Source organism: Paramisgurnus dabryanus, chromosome 15 (genome assembly GCF_030506205.2).
Source record: "Paramisgurnus dabryanus chromosome 15, PD_genome_1.1, whole genome shotgun sequence".
Classification (NCBI taxonomy): domain Eukaryota; kingdom Metazoa; phylum Chordata; class Actinopteri; order Cypriniformes; family Cobitidae; genus Paramisgurnus; species Paramisgurnus dabryanus.
In genome coordinates this window covers 19231169-19249972 of record NC_133351.1, presented here as the reverse complement: position 1 = coordinate 19249972, position 18804 = coordinate 19231169, and the positions used below count along the sequence as shown (strand labels likewise).

The 18804-nt window shown below is 38.0% G+C and overlaps 1 protein-coding gene across 1 annotated transcript in view; it reads right to left on the bottom strand.

Moving 5' to 3' along the window:
- The window catches only part of dnah7 (dynein, axonemal, heavy chain 7), a 74739-nt gene that overhangs the window by 6517 nt on the left and 49418 nt on the right, over positions 1–18804 (bottom strand). Inside the window, exons 46-59 of the mRNA XM_065251585.2 lie at positions 17759–17944; positions 16466–16629; positions 13841–13995; positions 12817–13007; positions 10865–10998; positions 10265–10600; positions 7044–7170; positions 6267–6461; positions 6068–6160; positions 5781–5957; positions 5083–5244; positions 4463–4663; positions 4211–4372; positions 2140–2325 (exon numbers count right to left, since the gene is read on the bottom strand). Coding sequence (XP_065107657.1) covers positions 2140–2325; positions 4211–4372; positions 4463–4663; positions 5083–5244; positions 5781–5957; positions 6068–6160; positions 6267–6461; positions 7044–7170; positions 10265–10600; positions 10865–10998; positions 12817–13007; positions 13841–13995; positions 16466–16629; positions 17759–17944 — 2469 coding nt within the window. The remainder of the gene's footprint in view (positions 1–2139; positions 2326–4210; positions 4373–4462; positions 4664–5082; positions 5245–5780; positions 5958–6067; positions 6161–6266; positions 6462–7043; positions 7171–10264; positions 10601–10864; positions 10999–12816; positions 13008–13840; positions 13996–16465; positions 16630–17758; positions 17945–18804) is intronic.

Here is an 18804-nt window from a genome sequence, read left to right as displayed (position 1 = left end):
CACGCACTTAAAACCGGCTACCCTTGAGAATGCTGACATTTATAATAATGGCTATGCAAATGACATTCATGAATAAAAGATTTCGAGAGAAAATGCCAAATAAAATTGGGCATAGATTATACATGTGCTAGCAAATAAATCAGACATCACCACTGGCAGCAACCCGCTGTGTTTAGTTATTGCACTTATAGCTCATAATCCTTTTCAGAACATTCACAAGGGGCGGTTCAATGCGTTTCCAAAGATGTATTCTCTTTGTGGAGCGAAATCAATCATATCTGTAGCACTTTATAGAGAGCTGTATAATGCAGGAGGGCTAATGAGCTCACAGAGAACATGATGTATACAAACCTGAGTATGTACAAAAAAAGACTGCTAAGCTTTCTAATGCTAAGCTGCACATGGTCCTGCTTTAAAGTCCCCATTAAATCAAAAATGACTATTCTTATTTTTTTATGTAATATTGCAGTGTTCATTATAAACTATTTATCCGTGTGTCATTATTTTTTTTATTCATTTGCCCTCTTTAATTAAAATCTGAAAATGTACTCCCCCTTTAGTGGAGATCGTTCTCTAATGATGTCAACTTGACGGCTTGGGCGGGAGCATCCATAAACACCTTCCCCTCCAACTGTCAGTCGCTTTTATACAGTACTGTGCAAAAGTCTTACTGTGTGTTCACACCAGCCACGGTAGAGGCGGCAAAAACGCGCTATTTGCGTGTGGTGGCCGCTTGAACATTTTGAGTTTACTCACTTCATTCGAGACATTCATGCGGAAATTCGCGTCATGGGAGGGTCTTCCCTGTAATCAAGTCACTACTAGAGCAAGCTCCTGATTGGTTAATGCGGCGTGAATATCCTCCTAAATTCTTTTTTTTTTTCGCGGCAATGCACAATTGGCACAGAACGCGCCATCCACGCCACATGATGCCTATTCACGTCTTTACATTGACTTAACATGTAAATCACTCTCGCTTGCCACGTCTGTGAATGCTACATTAGGCCACCATGCTACCATTAGATTTGTTGTTTTTGTAATTGTATAGTGATCATATATAATTATTTCTCAGTCTCTTTATTAGAATACACCCAGAAAATACAGGAAATGTGTATGTAGTATTAAAAACAGAATAAAAGTATAAGCTGAAGTGTCAAGTATTTAGGGTAATCCCTGCTTCCACTTGATCAATAGCAGGCAGCTGCAGGATCTCTTAAATAAAATTAAATCCTAATTTCTAATTCTAATCGAATGACTTTAGGACTTCAGTCTCCTCAAAAAAGCTCAAGATATGTTTTTTGCCAAGAGAGATCTCACTAATACTGATTGATGCCTGAAGAAGACATTTAGTTCTGAAAATTGTTTTGTTTTTAATTTTGTGTAAATATTTCCTGTATTTTCTGTCTGTATCTTAAAAAAGAGTGAAAAATAAATATGGCTGGACATTAAACTTTGCTAAAACAACAAAGCTGGCGATGATGGCCTAAGACTTTTGCACAGTACTGTATATCCAATGAATTCACAAGCCACACCCATTGTTTTTACCCGTGTGATATTCTATTCGACTAAGAAATGTGTCACAATATGAAAGTAAAGTCGATCGTAACTTCTTGTTTACTGGGACTTTAAAGAAAACCAAGCCTTGGCTCTGAGTTTTAGCTGTACCAGGGTAAAGAATCTCTTTATTAAAGAAATATTAAACTAACTTAAATATTTGCTTTGAAAATTTTGTCTAACATTACGCCTCCAGAACTCAACAAGGTCTGACTACAGTATGTGTTCTTTACTGGTTGATACTTAATTGACTTCTCTTTAAACCAGGCATAAAGTACAGATTTACCAAACTGTGTTATTGTTTCCTAATATCGACCGTGATTACGCTTATCCAGCAGTTCTTCAATGCAACATAAATGTGAAATAAACAAAAAGGCCTCTATAATGTGCTCAACAAAAGTGCAGGTAGTGTTTGCTAGTAATTTGCTCTGAGCCCACTGTGATAATGTGACCATGGTGTGATGCTATCTAAAGTAAAACATTTTTAAAAGGTAAGGTAAAGTGCACAACCCAAGATGGCCACCGACTGTGTGACAGGAACAATCTTTCTAAAAAAACATTTTATAAATGTGCAGTGTATCTTACATCTCCTTCAGGTGGGACATAATACAGGCCACTGGAGTCAAACTTGTAACTGGGGTCATCAATGATCTCGGGTGTGTAGAAGATGGAAAGGATTGTGCGCAGTGTCCTGCGATCCCAGTCATCTGTAACACGACCTCCGTAGTTACACTCTCCTGTCATGTAGCAAAGAGCATCGAAAGGAATCTCCTGGTGAAGACACGTAATACAAGTGAAATTATCTTTAACCACAGCTGTACAAACTGGTTATTAAGTCTAATGTATATACAGTAAGCAACACTAAACAATATGATAAACTGTACCTCACATCTTATACTTTTGCATAGTACCCCACGGTTTGGTTTGGGTCAGGTCGTGTCAGCTCACCTCACTTTGGCTTGGTAAGCTTTTCTATCGAGTTTAGCAACACTTCGGAGTGGGAGGGATTACAGGCGTGACGTTATATTTGCGCTGCCTACTGCTGTGACATCATACAAGTGAGAGCGTCGTTGTACATTCCCATACATTCATTTATTTCAAAATTAAAATTGACCACCACAAATAGTTGTTTGCACATCGTGTTTATCACTACCTCTGTCAAACATGACAGTTTCTGTACACATGTGGTGTCAGTCGACGCACTCCGCTGAGCCTCATTTAAGTTGCATTTAAGCATATATGAGGACATGCGCGTCCCGAATGTGCCGCCACAAACTGCAAGTCTAGAAAAAAACTGTTGTTCCTGATTCACAACCTGCTTTCATTGCTAAAGGGAGTTTGGAATTTCCGGACAGTGCATTACACGAGGCGTTAGCGATAACGCTTCCCATTCACTTTTAATGGGTGACGTCATGCGTTGCCGAACTGAATTGTGGATCCATCAGCGCCGCGTCAGTGCTGTTGCTCGCAGAAGATGTTGAACATTTTTCAACTTTTCAAGCGGCAACGCGCGCACCAGCCGATCAGATCGTCTTATGCAAATAACCTAGGCAAAGCAGGCCAATTCCGTTTATGGAAGACCAGAGCATGTGTTGCGGCCACCGTAATTGGCTGTTGGCCACGATTCAGACAAACCTTCCGTCAAGTGTTAACAATTTCGCCCCGTGTGAATGTACCATTACAGCAAAGCACAGATGACAACAGGTTTACTCGAATCAGTGCAAGCTAGCATGAAGGTAAAGCTAATATTTTACATTATAGCGATGACGATGGTAGTGCCGATTCTCCTGACCAATCAGTGATCTACAGTGTTTTCGCGTCACGATTTGGTATCAGCTTGGGTCTTTTGGAACTCAAACCGATGTGGTACTAAAAAAAGTACGGGACTACTTACTGCACCCAGTGGAAAAGCCCCCAAAAGTAAGCTGACCCCACTTGACACAAACAGTGGGGTACTATGCAATGGAAATGCGCCATATGATTACTTATTATAAGTATTACAAATTATAAGCTTAGTATTTCATTTTCAGTCCCCTTACATGATGTTATTTCATTAAGTTTAGACAAAAAAATAAGCACAGAATAAGAAACCATACTGGTAGTTTAACTATTTTATCCAATTACATTAAACCGAAACTATAGCGTAAAATAATCCAAAAGTATCATAAAAGTGGTCCATTTTGACCATGACGGCTCAGACAGCCCCTCTTTCACCCCACTGTTGTAATTGATAAAAAGGCAACAACCTTTTGTCATGAAAGCATGGCTGCTCAACAAAGGCTCTTTTTATTAAGCAGAGGTGTATGTCAGCGTGGTGGGTTCGATATAACAATCTATAAGGGGCATATGAAAAGATGGACAGAGGAGTGGCGGGATTGTGACATTTCCTGTTGAAATTTCCCTTGCTAATGCAGTGGGTGGCACTCTTTAGTACTGTAGAAATGTCAGAGCATTCAGAGCGGCTCTTGATCAGCTTATACAGTCTGCTTGTTTTGAAAGGAAAAAGGAAAGTATGAGAAGCGCTTCTGAAGTTGGGGAAATGTCAAGAACGCTATTTTTTAAGGGCATGCTGGAAAGCATAAAAAGCAAAAGGGTGACGTGAAGATGCTTGTGTCTCTTGTTTGAATGTGGATGTAAAAGAGACACGTGACCGCACCTCATACTGGTCCAAAAACATTTGTAGCTGCTGGACAGAGATGCGCAAGTCTGTCTCATTGAATTCGTAGGGAATGTTCCACCCGAGAGGACCGAATTTTCTTCTCTCTTGGGTCAGTGCATGGAAGAAGCACAGGCTGAACAGAAGCTTTTTGAAGGCAGCCTGAAAACACAGACAGATATTCATATGAATATAAGACAGAATTAACAGGCAGTATAGTGAGAGCCCTGTTAACCTGTGTGAAACACCTACCGGCTTTGAGCTGCTGTCAAAAAACTCAGGGTCAGATATGGGGTCCATGTTGAAGGAGCGGATAATGTTGGAGCGCAGTCCCTTGGGGGCCTCGTTGGTCATCTTGACTCCATTTTGAAGTACAGCCACAGGGAAGTTTGGAGAGGGGTAACTGGTCAGCCACAGACGGAAGTCTGGGTGAGTGGTGTCTGGGTTCAGCTCCTGAGGAAGATCAACATGCTGCTTTCAGTGATATGTTATGTGTAAATGTAACAGGTAGTGTAATTACTGTAACCAAATTGTACTGCATAAACGGCAAAAGAACTGATGCGCTTAAATGGACTCTAAATTTGTAAACATTGACTACATATCAAAACAAACCCATTCTTGACATTAAAGATCCCAGTATGCTTTTCAAATTAAAATCCTAAAATACGACCTAGCCAACATCTTACTATTCTATCAAGCAGTGTGTGTATACTGCATATGAGTAAGTATATGCAGTATGCATGTATATATTGTATCACGATGTATATGCATCACGATAAAGAAACAAATCTTGATTGAATAATCGTAAAATAATAATTTGCATGAATTAATAACAAACTGTTATTTCATCATGATCAAATTTTACTATATACCTCACAGACACGCTCGAGGGTAGACATCCAGGAGGTGGCTAGGTGGCAGTTTTGTAGGACCACCCAAGTTCCTTCTTTCACACCAGTCTTGATCATACTCATTGCAATGGGTCCCTGACCTTGACCCAGAGATAGGGAGGTCAGCTTGTTTCCTGTGAAGCCCTGAACAATAAGACAAATAGTGTGTAAATAACAACAGCGTGTGTTAATAATTTATTCACATTATCATTAAGCCTTTGAGAACCTTACTGAAATTTACTGGTTTGTACATAATATTATCCTACATAATGTCAAGAACAAGCGGTGAAAATATAACCGTGATATCTTTAAAGGTCAATTTTTCCTTTTCCCATTGTTCAAACTTTAGTTAGTGTGTAATGTTGCTGTTAGAGCATAAATAATATCTGCAAAATTATAAAGCTCAAAGTTCAATGCCAGGAGATATATTTTCTTTAACAGAATTCCCCTTTCAAAGCCTACAGCGTACAGCCGGTTTGGACTACAGGAAGAACGAAACCTTTAATAATGACTAAGTAAGGCCAGCTCAATGATTGAAATAAATGTGAAATCAAACTTCGATGCTCCTTATCTGAGAATTATGAGACGTCAGTCTGGATTTCACAGACAGGGTCACAAATATCCAAATATCACAAGTTCAATAATATTTGCATTAAATGTGTACCAATTCTTGTTTGTACCTGCTCCTCGCCAAACTTCAGAAGTGCTGCCATGGGGTCTGATCCAGGTGACAGGATAAAAATGAGCGGAGCGCAGCAGTGACTATCCCCAAATGCCGTGGCCAGATTAAAAGGAGGAACCTCAATAAACTGCTGTCCAAGGTTACTTGACACAAACTCCTGTACCATGGGCACGACCTGAAATGGGCAAAGTGAGAAACAGTGCAATACTTTCTCAGTCAAACTAAAAGTATATCTTAAAAAAGCTTATTGGGTTTGGGAGTAAAGTGGTTAAACTTGAATCATACCTTGTCTGGCCGTAAACATCGAATCACAAGCATTCTTTGGAACTGTCCCAGTTTTTCCTGCCACACTGAAGGAAAAGGACTGTGATGGGGTTCCTGCAGAACACACGCCATGAAATGAAAAATCTGGTCTTCTTTTCATACCCCATTTGTTCATTTCACACCACAGGAGGAGGAAAAAATTGTGTGCGTTTAATCTCACCTTGCTGTCATAAACTTTCTTCCAGTCCTCCAGCAGACGGGCCAGGTCTTGCCGCAGTCCTTTAAAGCGCTCCATCTCATCTAAACGACAGATTTCATCCCAAGAAGTTTTGGGCAGCCAGGTGCAGGGGTTTGGATAAGGGTTATCCAGACCCACTCCGCCTGTCAGGAGAAAACGCCATTCTGTCTCATCTACCTGGAATGAATGGAAAAGAAGTGGAAATTGATCTATTCTGAATTAGGTTTTATGTATGAGAAAGTCATCCGTGCATAACCTCGTTCATTAGAATAACTTACATCGCTATTTTTTTTTACTTTATGAAAACAGTTTAGGCATGACTTGCTGGATTAAGTGTTCTGTAAAGGACAGCGAATGAGTCATAAAGCCGGTGCAAGATAAAGCTGCAGTCGGTGTGAAAATAAACTAACTGGCACGCTGCTTGATTCAGGAGCTGACAGAATTACTGACAGCACAATAAACTGATGATAGACAGTTGCGACTCCAGTAACAGCACAGGCACGGAGAGCCGGTGCCATGAACATAAATCAACAAAAGATCATTTGAAAGAGAGAAGATTTAACACTGTCAGACTCATGCATGCAGACACACAGGCAGGAAAAAGTTGATGACCGTACAAATGAGCCATTAACCTCAAGACGACTTGTGTGAAAGTAAACTCTTGATTCCTGCTATTTTGGTATTTATTTGCTGAACTAATATCTTGACTGAAGATATTATTCCAATAAATCACAGCTGTGTGCTGGGTGAGTGACTCACCAGCTTGTTGTGTTTGAGCAGGTTGACGTTGAGACAGAATGAGAAGAGGAGCTTATCCTTCTCGAAGAGGGAGCGACATATATTGACGTAGAGCGAGTATGTGAAATGGTCCTTCAGAATCTGCAATCTAAAAACACAGAAAGAGTGCCTTCAATAAGTTCAAATAAGGCCACTTCATATCATATTTGAACAAACGCATGACCATGTGAACCCTATGAACCCTGAGATTCAAATGCTGTTTCATTGACAAATCTTCAAATCTTTCATGCTTTTATTTCTGTTAACAACAGTAAAAGACTTGAGGTCTTTCAAATTGTGTTCAAGGGCACCTAATCCTTGATACACACCAAAAGATAATCGGGTTGATTTTGGGCCGATTTCCCCCCTTCCGACAATCCTAGCTATGTCCCGATTTACTTGATGGTTCTACAGATTATCTTATCAGATTTTCCCTTGGTGTGAGGTGTGTTAATTATTTTGCCACCAGCGTTTTTTTTTTTAATTGCCAGACAGCGCCAGCATTTTTCATGATTTTCACAAAAGTTTAATGTCTTCCAGAAAATGTTCTTCTTTAAATATATAAACATACAATATCTCAAATGAAAGGCCATCTGCTTTAAAAAAAAACTTTCATCCTACCTTCATTCGTTATTTTTACCACCTCTCAGATATGTGTAGGTTTCATCAAAAACACCAAATTTTGAGCAAAAAGCTGAGATAATTCAATTTTTGTGAAAGAATTTTGATAGAGATCAGATGCAGAGCGATCTTCAAAACATACACGGACATACAGCTGCTTGCCTAGGGCAATACTTCTGGGTTTTATGAGTTGCGGAAGAGTAGTAATACTACTAGATAATAGCGGTATTGCGGAAAGCCAGAAATACTCCTCCTTGGCAGGGAAGTGTTTTCTCTTATTGACGAGATAACTCATCAATGGCAGCGAAAGAGTTCGTGTCCGAACCTGAGCGGAAGAACGTCGGAGCCGCTTCAACAAATCAAAAATCCTGATGTGTGGGGGAACACCGAGGACAAACGCGCGCATGCTTTTGAGATTATCACGCGAAGCGAAAAAATGTCCAATCAGAAAGCGAGATGATGGAAGAACGAAGCAGTCATGGCGCAGCACAAAGTGAAGATGATGTGGACAGCAGATATGGAGGATCAGCTTGTTGATTTGTGGCAACAGCACAAAATCAACATTCCAAACACTCTCATTGAAATTTCTTTCTGCATATCGTCCGCCATGCTTATTCTGAAGTGTCGCGAGTTTTTTTGAAATTTCCCGTGTTCACAGTCGAGACTCTGGTTGAAAATCTGTTTTTGTGTGGTGTGCCATGCTGTCTAAAAGACCACACTATAGGTGCAAAACGGGTAAATCTAGGATTTTTTATCCTCATGTTTGTGGTCTATCACATTTTGAACATCTTATAATGCTGGGAACATCCCAAAAGATAATTGGGCTGATTTTGGACCAATTTCCCCCCTTTCGACAATCCTAGCTATGCCCAGATTATCTTGATGGTTCTACAGATATCTTATCAGACTTTCCCCTGGTGTGAGCTGTGTTAAGAGCGTCTGAACCTGATCTGAAAAACGTCGGAGCCGCCCCAATTGCGAATCGTAAATATTACACGTTTAGTATTTATGATCAGAAATCCTGATGTGTGGGGGAACCCCGAGGACAAACGTGCGCACGCTCTTGAGATTCTTGAGAAACAATATCCAATCAGAAACAGATAATGGAAGCAGTCATGGTGCAGCACAAAGTGAAGTTGATGTGGACATCAGAGATGCACCATGTTCCCGCCGTCCCCACAACTTCACCCAAACCCTTTTCTTTTTTATCCTCAAATTTTCTGTGAAAATCATTTCTTATAAGATGTATATAACATCTTATAAGATGTAAAAAATCTTTTGGTGAGTACCCAGCATAAGATGTAAAAAATCTTTTAGTGTGAACCCAGCATCGGTCGCTACCCGCCAGCCCTTAGAATCAAACCAGCAACCTAAGGGTTACAAAGACTGACCCTCTAACCGTCAGGCTAAACTGCCCCATAGCATCATTCTCCAAGTGGGTATCAAAAACATGGGACTGGGAGTGACTTTTTTGAATAGGGTCAGTAAGTAACCACCTGGAAACACCCTGATTACCCCAGGAATACTTTAACAACCACATAGCTACAAGGTAATATCCATTCAGAACCATACTGAGCAACTGCATGCTGTTTCACTCCCTATACAAGGTGCAAAATCTGTCAATGGGGTGGTACCCTTTCAAAAAGTACCTTAAAATGCATATTAGTACCTCAAAGGCACATATTGATACAACAGATGTACATATTGGTACCTACTGCAAATTGTACATATTAGGACCTTTTTAAACCGTCCCAGTGACAGCTTTGTACCTTTTTTCTGACAATGTATTACTATTGAAGTTAAATTTAAACCACTTCAATTTCTTTAGAAAGTATGAAAACATCTACTTTACGTCTGTTGTTTTCAAATGACCACGGAAATGAACTGATGTTTCTTTAAAGCTTTTGTCTGAATGAGCATCACTCAGTAAATTTTTAATATTAACAATGACTATACAACTAACATTTATTACTACTGATTTTTTTTTTAAAGCTAACTTTCTTTAAAGTTTTAGAGATATTTTTCTGCTGCCTCTGCCTTTTAGAAAACTGGCAGCTGAAGTCTGCAGAGATTGCAGCCCTGATCTCCAGTGTAACAGTATTCCCACTGCTCTCAGCATCAGAAAGTCATATACTGTCCAAGTCAGACAGCACTTACAGTAAACAGTGATTCAGGGAAACAAGGTCTTTATGATGATTTGTTTAGGTAGCTTTTATCAGTGGTTCTCAAGTCCAGTCCTTGGGCCCACCCTCCCAGCACATTTTAGATGTTTCTATATTAAAAACACCTGATTTAGTTCATCAGCTTGTTAGTGTGTTAATTAAGGAGCCTAATGAGTGAAATCAGGTGTTTCATATAAGGAGACATCTAAAACAGGACTGGAATTGAGAACCACCACTGTGCTAGATGTTATAATAACACTGAATCCAAATCACTGCTTGCTATCACCTGATACGTGAATTGTAGTATTGTCTCTTAAAATGTCAATATGTGTAAGTTATTTAAAGTGTTTTGTGTTCACGGTAAAATAACCATAAATGATGTACTTTACACTGAATAGGTAAAATAGATTGAAAGAATACCTCTCTTCGAGAAGTTCACTCTTTTGGGAATTATCGATAGAGAGGATGAAGAGGTTGATGAACCAGGTTAAAGAGTATTGATACATGGGTTCAATGTTGGCCAGGTCAGCAATGGAAAAGAACAAAATGGAAGAGTGGACGGCGATGGGGGTGTAGCCAAGTCGTGTCTCATCTATCTTCACCTCGGTGGCTTCAGCGATGGCCTGTTTCTCAGATATCTCATTGGCCAGAACCTTAGAAGATGAGAGGATCTGAACAGCACTTTCATCTTCTAAAATGTTCCCCTCTGAGGCAGAGAGAACTTCAAGAATTTGATCTTCTATCTCCTTTAGCTGCCTAGTTAGAAAAGAGAGACAGTTCATGGTTAAACATGCACAAATACTACAAGGACTCAATGCTCAGATTTCTATTTAGCTAATGACTCAACTTCAGTGACACCATAATAAATGATATTATGACCAAGACCAAGCCTTGCCAAAGCAAGAGATTGTTTCTGCAATGGGCCAAATATCAGTGGGCCATTACATATACCAAAGTACAAGGGCATTACCATTACTGTACCATGGTACCACCAAACTTTTTTGTAAGGGTAAGCTGTACCTCTTGTTCCCAGCCCCCTGTACAATGAGGACTTGTTTCTCTTCCTCAAGATCAGGTCTCTCTCTGGCCACCACAATGCCCAGCAGCTGGTCTTGCATCCCTTCAGGGGTTATCATGAAGTTCAATAGGGTAACCTGACCATCACAAAAGTAAAACATTTAAACACATAAAAAAACGAAGACTCTTATTTTTATGACACCAGCCCCTATCTGTCGGCAGCTTGAATGACCTCTTTCAAGCTCACAGCAAGCTTTAATTTAAGGATGTGGCACTACTAATCAATCATTGCAGTTTGCAAAAAATATATTCCTCAGTTTGTTGCATGTCTGTATCTCTTTTCAAAAAGTTTTTGTGACTGATCACCCATAATAATTCCATGATAAACAGCACTGAGACACCTTGGCCTTTGGTAGGACATATTTTGCAATGAAAGATGGGAATTTTAGCTTTCACAATAGTATCATTTGTTTTGCCCTGTTGTGAACACCACACGCTCATTCTGAGAGGAAACGATGTTGCAGGATCATTAGGAAGTCTAGGAGTCGTAAAGGAGACATGCCCATGGTCACGCTGTGACTTTTATATCAAATATCGAGACTGGATATTTCTGTGCAAAGTTCAACAGTAAAACTTGTTTACTCTGTGTACGTTTATGAGTTTACAATGTTTTTGGCAGCCAAAGGGAACATGTGGGTCGATTGGTAATGTTCCAGCGAATTCTTTCAATGTTTTTTTGTAGTGTCATTATCTGTAAATAGTTTATCTCAACTTCCTTTTGGTTTGATTGTTAATCAGTTTCATGCTGCAATACAAACACAAAATTAAATCAAGCTGATAATAATTTGAATGACAATAAGTGTCTTGGTTAGATACTTCACAAGAAAACTACAAAATACATGTACAGTAGCGAATGGGTGATTCTCGCAAAATTAGACTTATGAGGTGTCATGAAACATTTTGATGAAAAAAGTAAATGCAAAGTAAGAGTAATAAAATAAGAAGCATACAGTTACAAACATCTCTTCATGTACTATTTTGCACATGATTTCAAATGACATCATTCAAACCAATGTTGTTGTTTTTTCCACATTTTAGGGAAAAAATTTCATTACTGCAACGTGTCCATGACTGGATTTGGGTTCTTTGACATGGAAATATTTATAATTAAAAAAATCAAAAGCTTCAGTGCATGTTATACTATAAACATTTACAGTAAAGAAACATGTTGTATTTCGTGATCATTGGTAAATGTAGATACAATAATAAGAAATATAAATGTGTCCAAGACCAATTTTCTTATCCTCTGCAACAATTTTCAATCACTGTTTAAGCCCTTAAGGAACTAACATTTTCAACAAAAACATGATTTTGTAAATGCATATATTTAATGTAATATCATGTTGCGTTGGTAATAATAATCTAAAAAATTTAAATAATTCTATAGGAATTTTTTTTTAATCCTCTAAAAAAATAATGGTTATAGTAAGTTTAGACCTTAATCTTATATGTGCCAAAAAATTCGTCTTTTTAAAAAATCTCATGCTGGACACCTTCTAAATCTGGATTTCGTGAGAATCAACCAAATGTTTTACTGATATACAATGTGTACTGTAGATGCAAACATTGTAAAGTCCATAAAACCACCTGATCCCCATTTGCACTAAAAAAAATAAACAAAGTAATTTCTGTGAGTGTTTCAAAACAACACAGAAACAATAGATAAGCCCTTGTTTGTGTATTAAATCAGTGTACATCAGCCATCTGGCTCCTTTCATCCGGGCTATAACAGACAGGGCAAGCATGTGTTTCTGGGTGTTTGATTAACCATGTTACTCACCATGAAGGTTTAATGTAGATAGAAAGGTTTATGTGACCTTGTTTTGAAACAGAAGTAGTTTTTATGAGCATGAGTGTGTTTGCATTGTTTGTGACTACAAGTAAACAACACTGACCTTGACTGAGATCTCAGGCAGATAATGTGGGTTACGCAGCTTGGTTGTAATGTAAAATCGGAAATCTGGAGAGTATTCGATAGTAGAGTCACCCAACCGGATACAGATACTGCCCCCCTGTTTAAATGTCTGCTTCAGCAACAGGGGTTCAAGTACAGGGTCCAGCTCTTCACCAACATTCTCCAGCAATACTAAAATACATCATGAATAAATGAATATCTTGAATCACACTATCAATAAAAACAAAACCATGATCTACTGTAATCTTATTTGTACAACCTTGTCCTAACCTTGTTGATCAGATTGAAAATGACTGAGTCATTCCTTCAATCTACCCAGTTAACTGATATGCAAAATATGTCCAGCTCAGGTGGTGGAATTGGGAACAAAAAATAAACTTGATACTTCAAAATAAACTTGAAAAAAATAAATAAACTCCTAAAAAAGAACAGTAGCACTACAAACCACACAAGAAAGTATAACACCGGTTTGCCTACACAAGCTGACTGTTTGCCTTTCATCTTAGGGAGACTCTGATGAACAGCAGATGAGAATGGGAGGCAGAAGGAAACAAAATCAGCAGGTTCATTCTAGGTTGTGTCCACCTAGACTCCTTTACATTCAGTGAAGTGAAGTTTGACAGAAATTGTAATTTCAGGTCGTGTAAATTATGTGAAATAGGCAACTGTGCTTCCCTTATAAAAAGAGTGTCTATGTTTGGATATGTGATGATGTGTACATGTTTTCATGGTGGAGTGGGACCCCAGGGGAGAAACACTGGTATTGCACCTGGGGTAAAGTCATATTTCTTGTTTATGTTTAAGATTTATTAGACTCAAACTAACCATCTGAAGAAATGTGAATGTTTTCTTAGCCACCAAATCTGTATATTCCTTAAAAACATTAGGAATAATAACTCCAAGCAGGTATAATGAAGCCGTAAGTGCAGTAGCGTAATTACAATGTGTAATCCATTACAAATATAAACAGCATATCAGGATAGTTCAGTCTCAGTATTTCTCACCTGGAGTGCCAAACTGAATGCAGTTTTCTAGCGTGCGGACAAAGTCAGGATCACTGAGCTTAATGACATGCAGGCTGTTGGATTTTTCCATGTTCTTCAGCCACTTGTTTGCCTGACCCTGAGGATCAATCATTAAGGGCCACCTCCTTGCATTACTGCAGAGAAACAAAGGACAGAGATCTCAAAACCCTCTGTAAGAGCCTGCTGCTCACCACAAATCACATTCATCATCAAAAACATGTAACCTATTCTTTGTAGATAAGCAATATTTTCTGTGCTTTTCCTCACAGAATAACCTCTCATAAGTTTTCATATAGACAACATAAACAAGCGGCTGTCGTGGTCCACACGTAACTTCCCGTAAACGTCGCTAAGAATAAATAACAACAAAGTTTTTTAAATGTAGTTTAGTTATATAACAAGCAAAAAAACAACACATAGATTACCTAGGAAACCAAAACATTTGTTATTTTCGACGAGGCATTTGTTCAAGAGATCAGTTTAACAACTAGTCGACCATTAAAAAAAAAGCACACAAGATCCAGACGTGTATATCGCGTCAGTGCACGTGCATCCGTCTATAACTGCTTTCCAGGTTATATATTCAAGAATTATCAATTAAGATTTTCTAAAACACAATTTCTGCTTTTATTATGTTTTTCCTTTACTCAAGAACTCTTTTAAAGGTTATAATTTTCCAAATACTTTTTAATATTATTATTAGGTATGCAAACCATAAAAAATCCTTTCCTTCAAACCTGATTTTAAAGGTGCCAAAGAACGCATTGAAATAATATGTTAAATTGTTCTCTTTGATATCTACATAGTATGTATGTGGCTTTATTAGGGGAGAAATTATCCAGAGGTGGTTTTACATGTCCATTTACAACCTCACGATTTGCCCTTGAATGAAATGGTCTATTATTACCTATTTGAAAGGGTCATGAATAATAATGTTGAGCTCTGCTCTGTTTTTTCTAGCAGCTCCTTTAGTACATGTAGCTCTGTTTGTGTGTAAACTGACCTTATGTTTGAACCCTATGTTGTATCGGTCGAAGATATGGAATTTAGGGAATAATAAATGGTTAGGATATTGTTAATGGACATTTCTGAGTGGTAAGTTTGTGTTTTTTTCAGTATGGAACATAACTGTAACCTCAATAGTAGAACTTCAGCCTAAACGTTAGCATATGGCATTAACTAGAATATAACGCTAATTCAGCAGTGATAACTTGGTTTTAACATTGTAATAACATTGTACTTAATTAAATGTGTAATTTAATGTTAACCCCACTCTAGCCCAAACCATGAAAAGACCTAGTTTCACTAAAATGGTTGTTTTTACTAAACCAATTAGAGTATAAAATTAAAAAAATTGTTTCATGTTTGAGGTCAATAGGCCCAAAAATGAGGTTCTTGCAAGGGTTTTTGTAAGACTAGTGCCTTTTCAAAGTGCCAGTCAACTCCAAAAAAAAACGTCTTTCTTTATATGCATACATGTTCGTTCTTATTATTATGTTAGCATATAAAATGCAGTTTCCACACCAGGAAATAAAACGTAACACAAAGATCGTTGGATTCGTTATCTAATTGGCTACACGTTCTGTCTATCAATATTTTCCATGAAGTCATTGGAGGAACAAGCGTGTCAAATGAGAGCGCTGTTTGGACATTATGTATTATACTCCCGCCTACTTTAAAAAAACAATGTTTGAAGGCAGGTTTACGTGTTTACTAGAACCTAAAGTGTAATCTCATATACAGTGTTACGACGTAAATAGTCCTCCGATTGTACATAATATTCTAATACAAGGTGTTCATGTGAAATCTGATGTAAACAACAGACTATATATCTATATTTCATTATTTACGATTATACGCATTTGTGGACAAAAAATGGTCATTGGATGTATTGTATTAGATGGTTTTCATGGGTAATTCACACATCTGAAACAGACTGGATTCAACTCGCGATCGTTATATCAACAGAAAGGTAAGATGTCCCGTACTACGTGTATGATGCTAGAGCATCTGTATCTCAAAACAGAGACCATACACTGATGCTAAACCCGCATAGACCTTTTAAACTATGTATAGTAATGTTAATATTATTAATGTTTGTAGACAGTAGGCTATGTAGATATTGTTAGCAGCGTTAAAAAAACTGACGTCATCCCGCCTACGAATTAGTGTGCACGTCGAGCGGTTTATTAGCTGTAAAGTCACAGTAGGTGTTATGATGAGATTGGCCTGTTTCCAGCGGTATAAGAAGGAGGAAACAATCGCGTTAGAGGCTCACGATATGTCATGTACAGAGCTCGTATTATTTGTTTATTTTATAGCACCTTTAAAGAGTGCTAAAGGTCTCATCTATTTTTACAACACATCTAGAATGTAAATACAAAATCCTGTACTGTACTTCTAAGAAAACAAAAAATTGTAATTTGTATATTATTTCAATGTAACAAAGAGGTACATTTACATTTAAATACATTACATTTAGCATTTAGCAAAAGCGATGTGTCATAGGGAAGCAATACTACAAGGTTCTTATAACAAGATACAAGTTTTCACTCATACTTATGCCCCTTAAGAGATAATGCATCTTACAAAAAAGCCTCTTACGAGATAATAATTGCGTTGTCAATGGAGAAGCTGTCTGAAGGTAGGCCAGCAATAGTCCAGCTGCGGATTTTTACCGGTTCACCCAATGAGTTCATCAGGGACATGTTTTTAGAGCAGGGAATTCCTCTGGTCTTGCACAAGTCAATCCATTCCTCTGTCGCTCGCTAAAGGTCACACAAACATGTACAGTAAAGCTCAACACAGAGAATATGATGTAGAAAGCTGTAAGGCACCTTGATTCAGAACCAGCATCCACTGATGCCAGAGTTTACTGATACATACAGAAAGCTATAAATACATTCCTGTAAACACACAGATCCATACATTTTACATTATCAGTGTGTTTCAACTTAATAATGAAATTTTGGACAGTACTACTATCATTCTGACAGCTTTATTTTTGTTTAAATTTAATAAAGACTTAGTACTCTCAAAGGTAATAAGACGTGCGTGGCGTGTACCTGCACGGAAGCTTATATAAACAGACCCTCTGCTGAGAGAAAAGATATTGCTTTCACAGAGGGGGAAATATTAAAGTTAAACTACTCCCTGTTCCCTGAGTGCTATTTCAAACCCACCACAGCATCTCCTAGTGTGTTTCAATGTATTTTCACTGAGTTCATTCATTTATATGGACTCTGTTTTGTTGTTAAAACTAAGAAATGGGCATGAAAATGTATACAAATTATATCTATAGATAGACACTATAATACATTACCATCTGTAGTGAAAATAAGTATACTTCAGTCACAGTGCTTGGACTGAAACTCAATCGAGGTTCAATGTGTCAGAACAAACAAACAAACTTCTTTCAGACACAATTTGTCCCAAAAGTCTTTCAATGTTTAATAGAGCCTCCCGTAAATTGTAAAATATTCTCAAGATTTTACAATACGTTGTAATAAAGTTTTGCCATAAAATATTTTCAAAATCTTATTGTAAAATCAATTACTGCAATATAACTATAAATAACTGGATCACAATGCTCATAAGCCCTTTATAAAGCAATTTCGTACTACAGTATGAATGTTGTAAATAGTGGTGTGTTCTTTATAATCATTATTGTGATGATTTATGTTTCCTGTTTACCCTGAAGCCTGTTCAACTCTAAGCAATATTTTACCCATACCTACATGTACTGTATGCATGTTTTGTTACCGACAACCGTGATGAGGAAATGAGGAATGCTTGGGTTTTTACTGAACATCCTAACATTTTATAACCTCTGGGTTACAATGTGTGTTTGGGAGCAAAAACATAGAAAGAGATCTGTATTGTGCAAAGATGCCACACCTGTCTGTAGCTGGAGGTAAATGCACCAAGGTAAGCCACTATAGCAGCAGAGATCAGAATATCTCCTGTCAGGTTGTTGTAGAGTTGCCCTAAATTGAAGGCTGTCTCACTCCAGCGGGTCTTCTCGCCCCCCAATCCCCCAATGAGCTGCTCTGCACGCTCCAGCTTTTTACTGCACAACTCCACCTACAGAAAACACAAACGAAACATAAGATCACATATAGTGTAAAGTGAGACAGCTAAAGAACGAACAAAAGGTAGTTATACTGATTGATAATAGCCAGCACGGTCACACGAAATTACGTACCTATATTATGAATTTCTGTTTATGTGTCATTATCAAGTATTGGTTACTCAACTGTTTTGTCCTATTTTCTTACCATTTTCACTTTGGTTTAGGGTTAGATTTACATAAGACATCCTTACCCAAACCCAACTCTTACCCTAACACCAGGTGACAAATTTAGAAAATATAAAAAAATAAATCAGAAAAACTAGTATAAACCAATACTTAAAGTGACATCCTAATGCAAACATCAAATCTAACCCTTAACCAAATGAAAATGGTTTGGAAATAAGATAAAGCAGTTCAGTAACCAATACGTGACAATGACACATACACAGAAATTTGTGATACGGTCACGAAAAAAATGCAGGAATTCGTGACAGTATCATGAAAAAACGCGGAAATTCGAGATAGTATCACAAAAAAAAAAAACAATAACGTTACTATAGACCGTTTCATCGGACGCACGTGCAGTGATGCGATTAGCGTCTGGTCCGAACTTCACTTCCGGTTTAAGTTTTTTTAATGGTCTGACTAGTTGCTAAACTGAACTCTTGAACAAATACCTTGAAAATAACAAATGTATTGGTTTCCTAGGTCAGTGGTTCTCAAACTGGGGGGGGGGGGGCGAGATGGTGCCAGGGGGGCCCCAGTTTTATGACATTTTATAAAATGCATATATTTTTTATAAATTCTGTGTAATTAAACCTAAAGAAAATAAGGCTACTAACCAACAGCACTACTTTGTATACTTTAATAT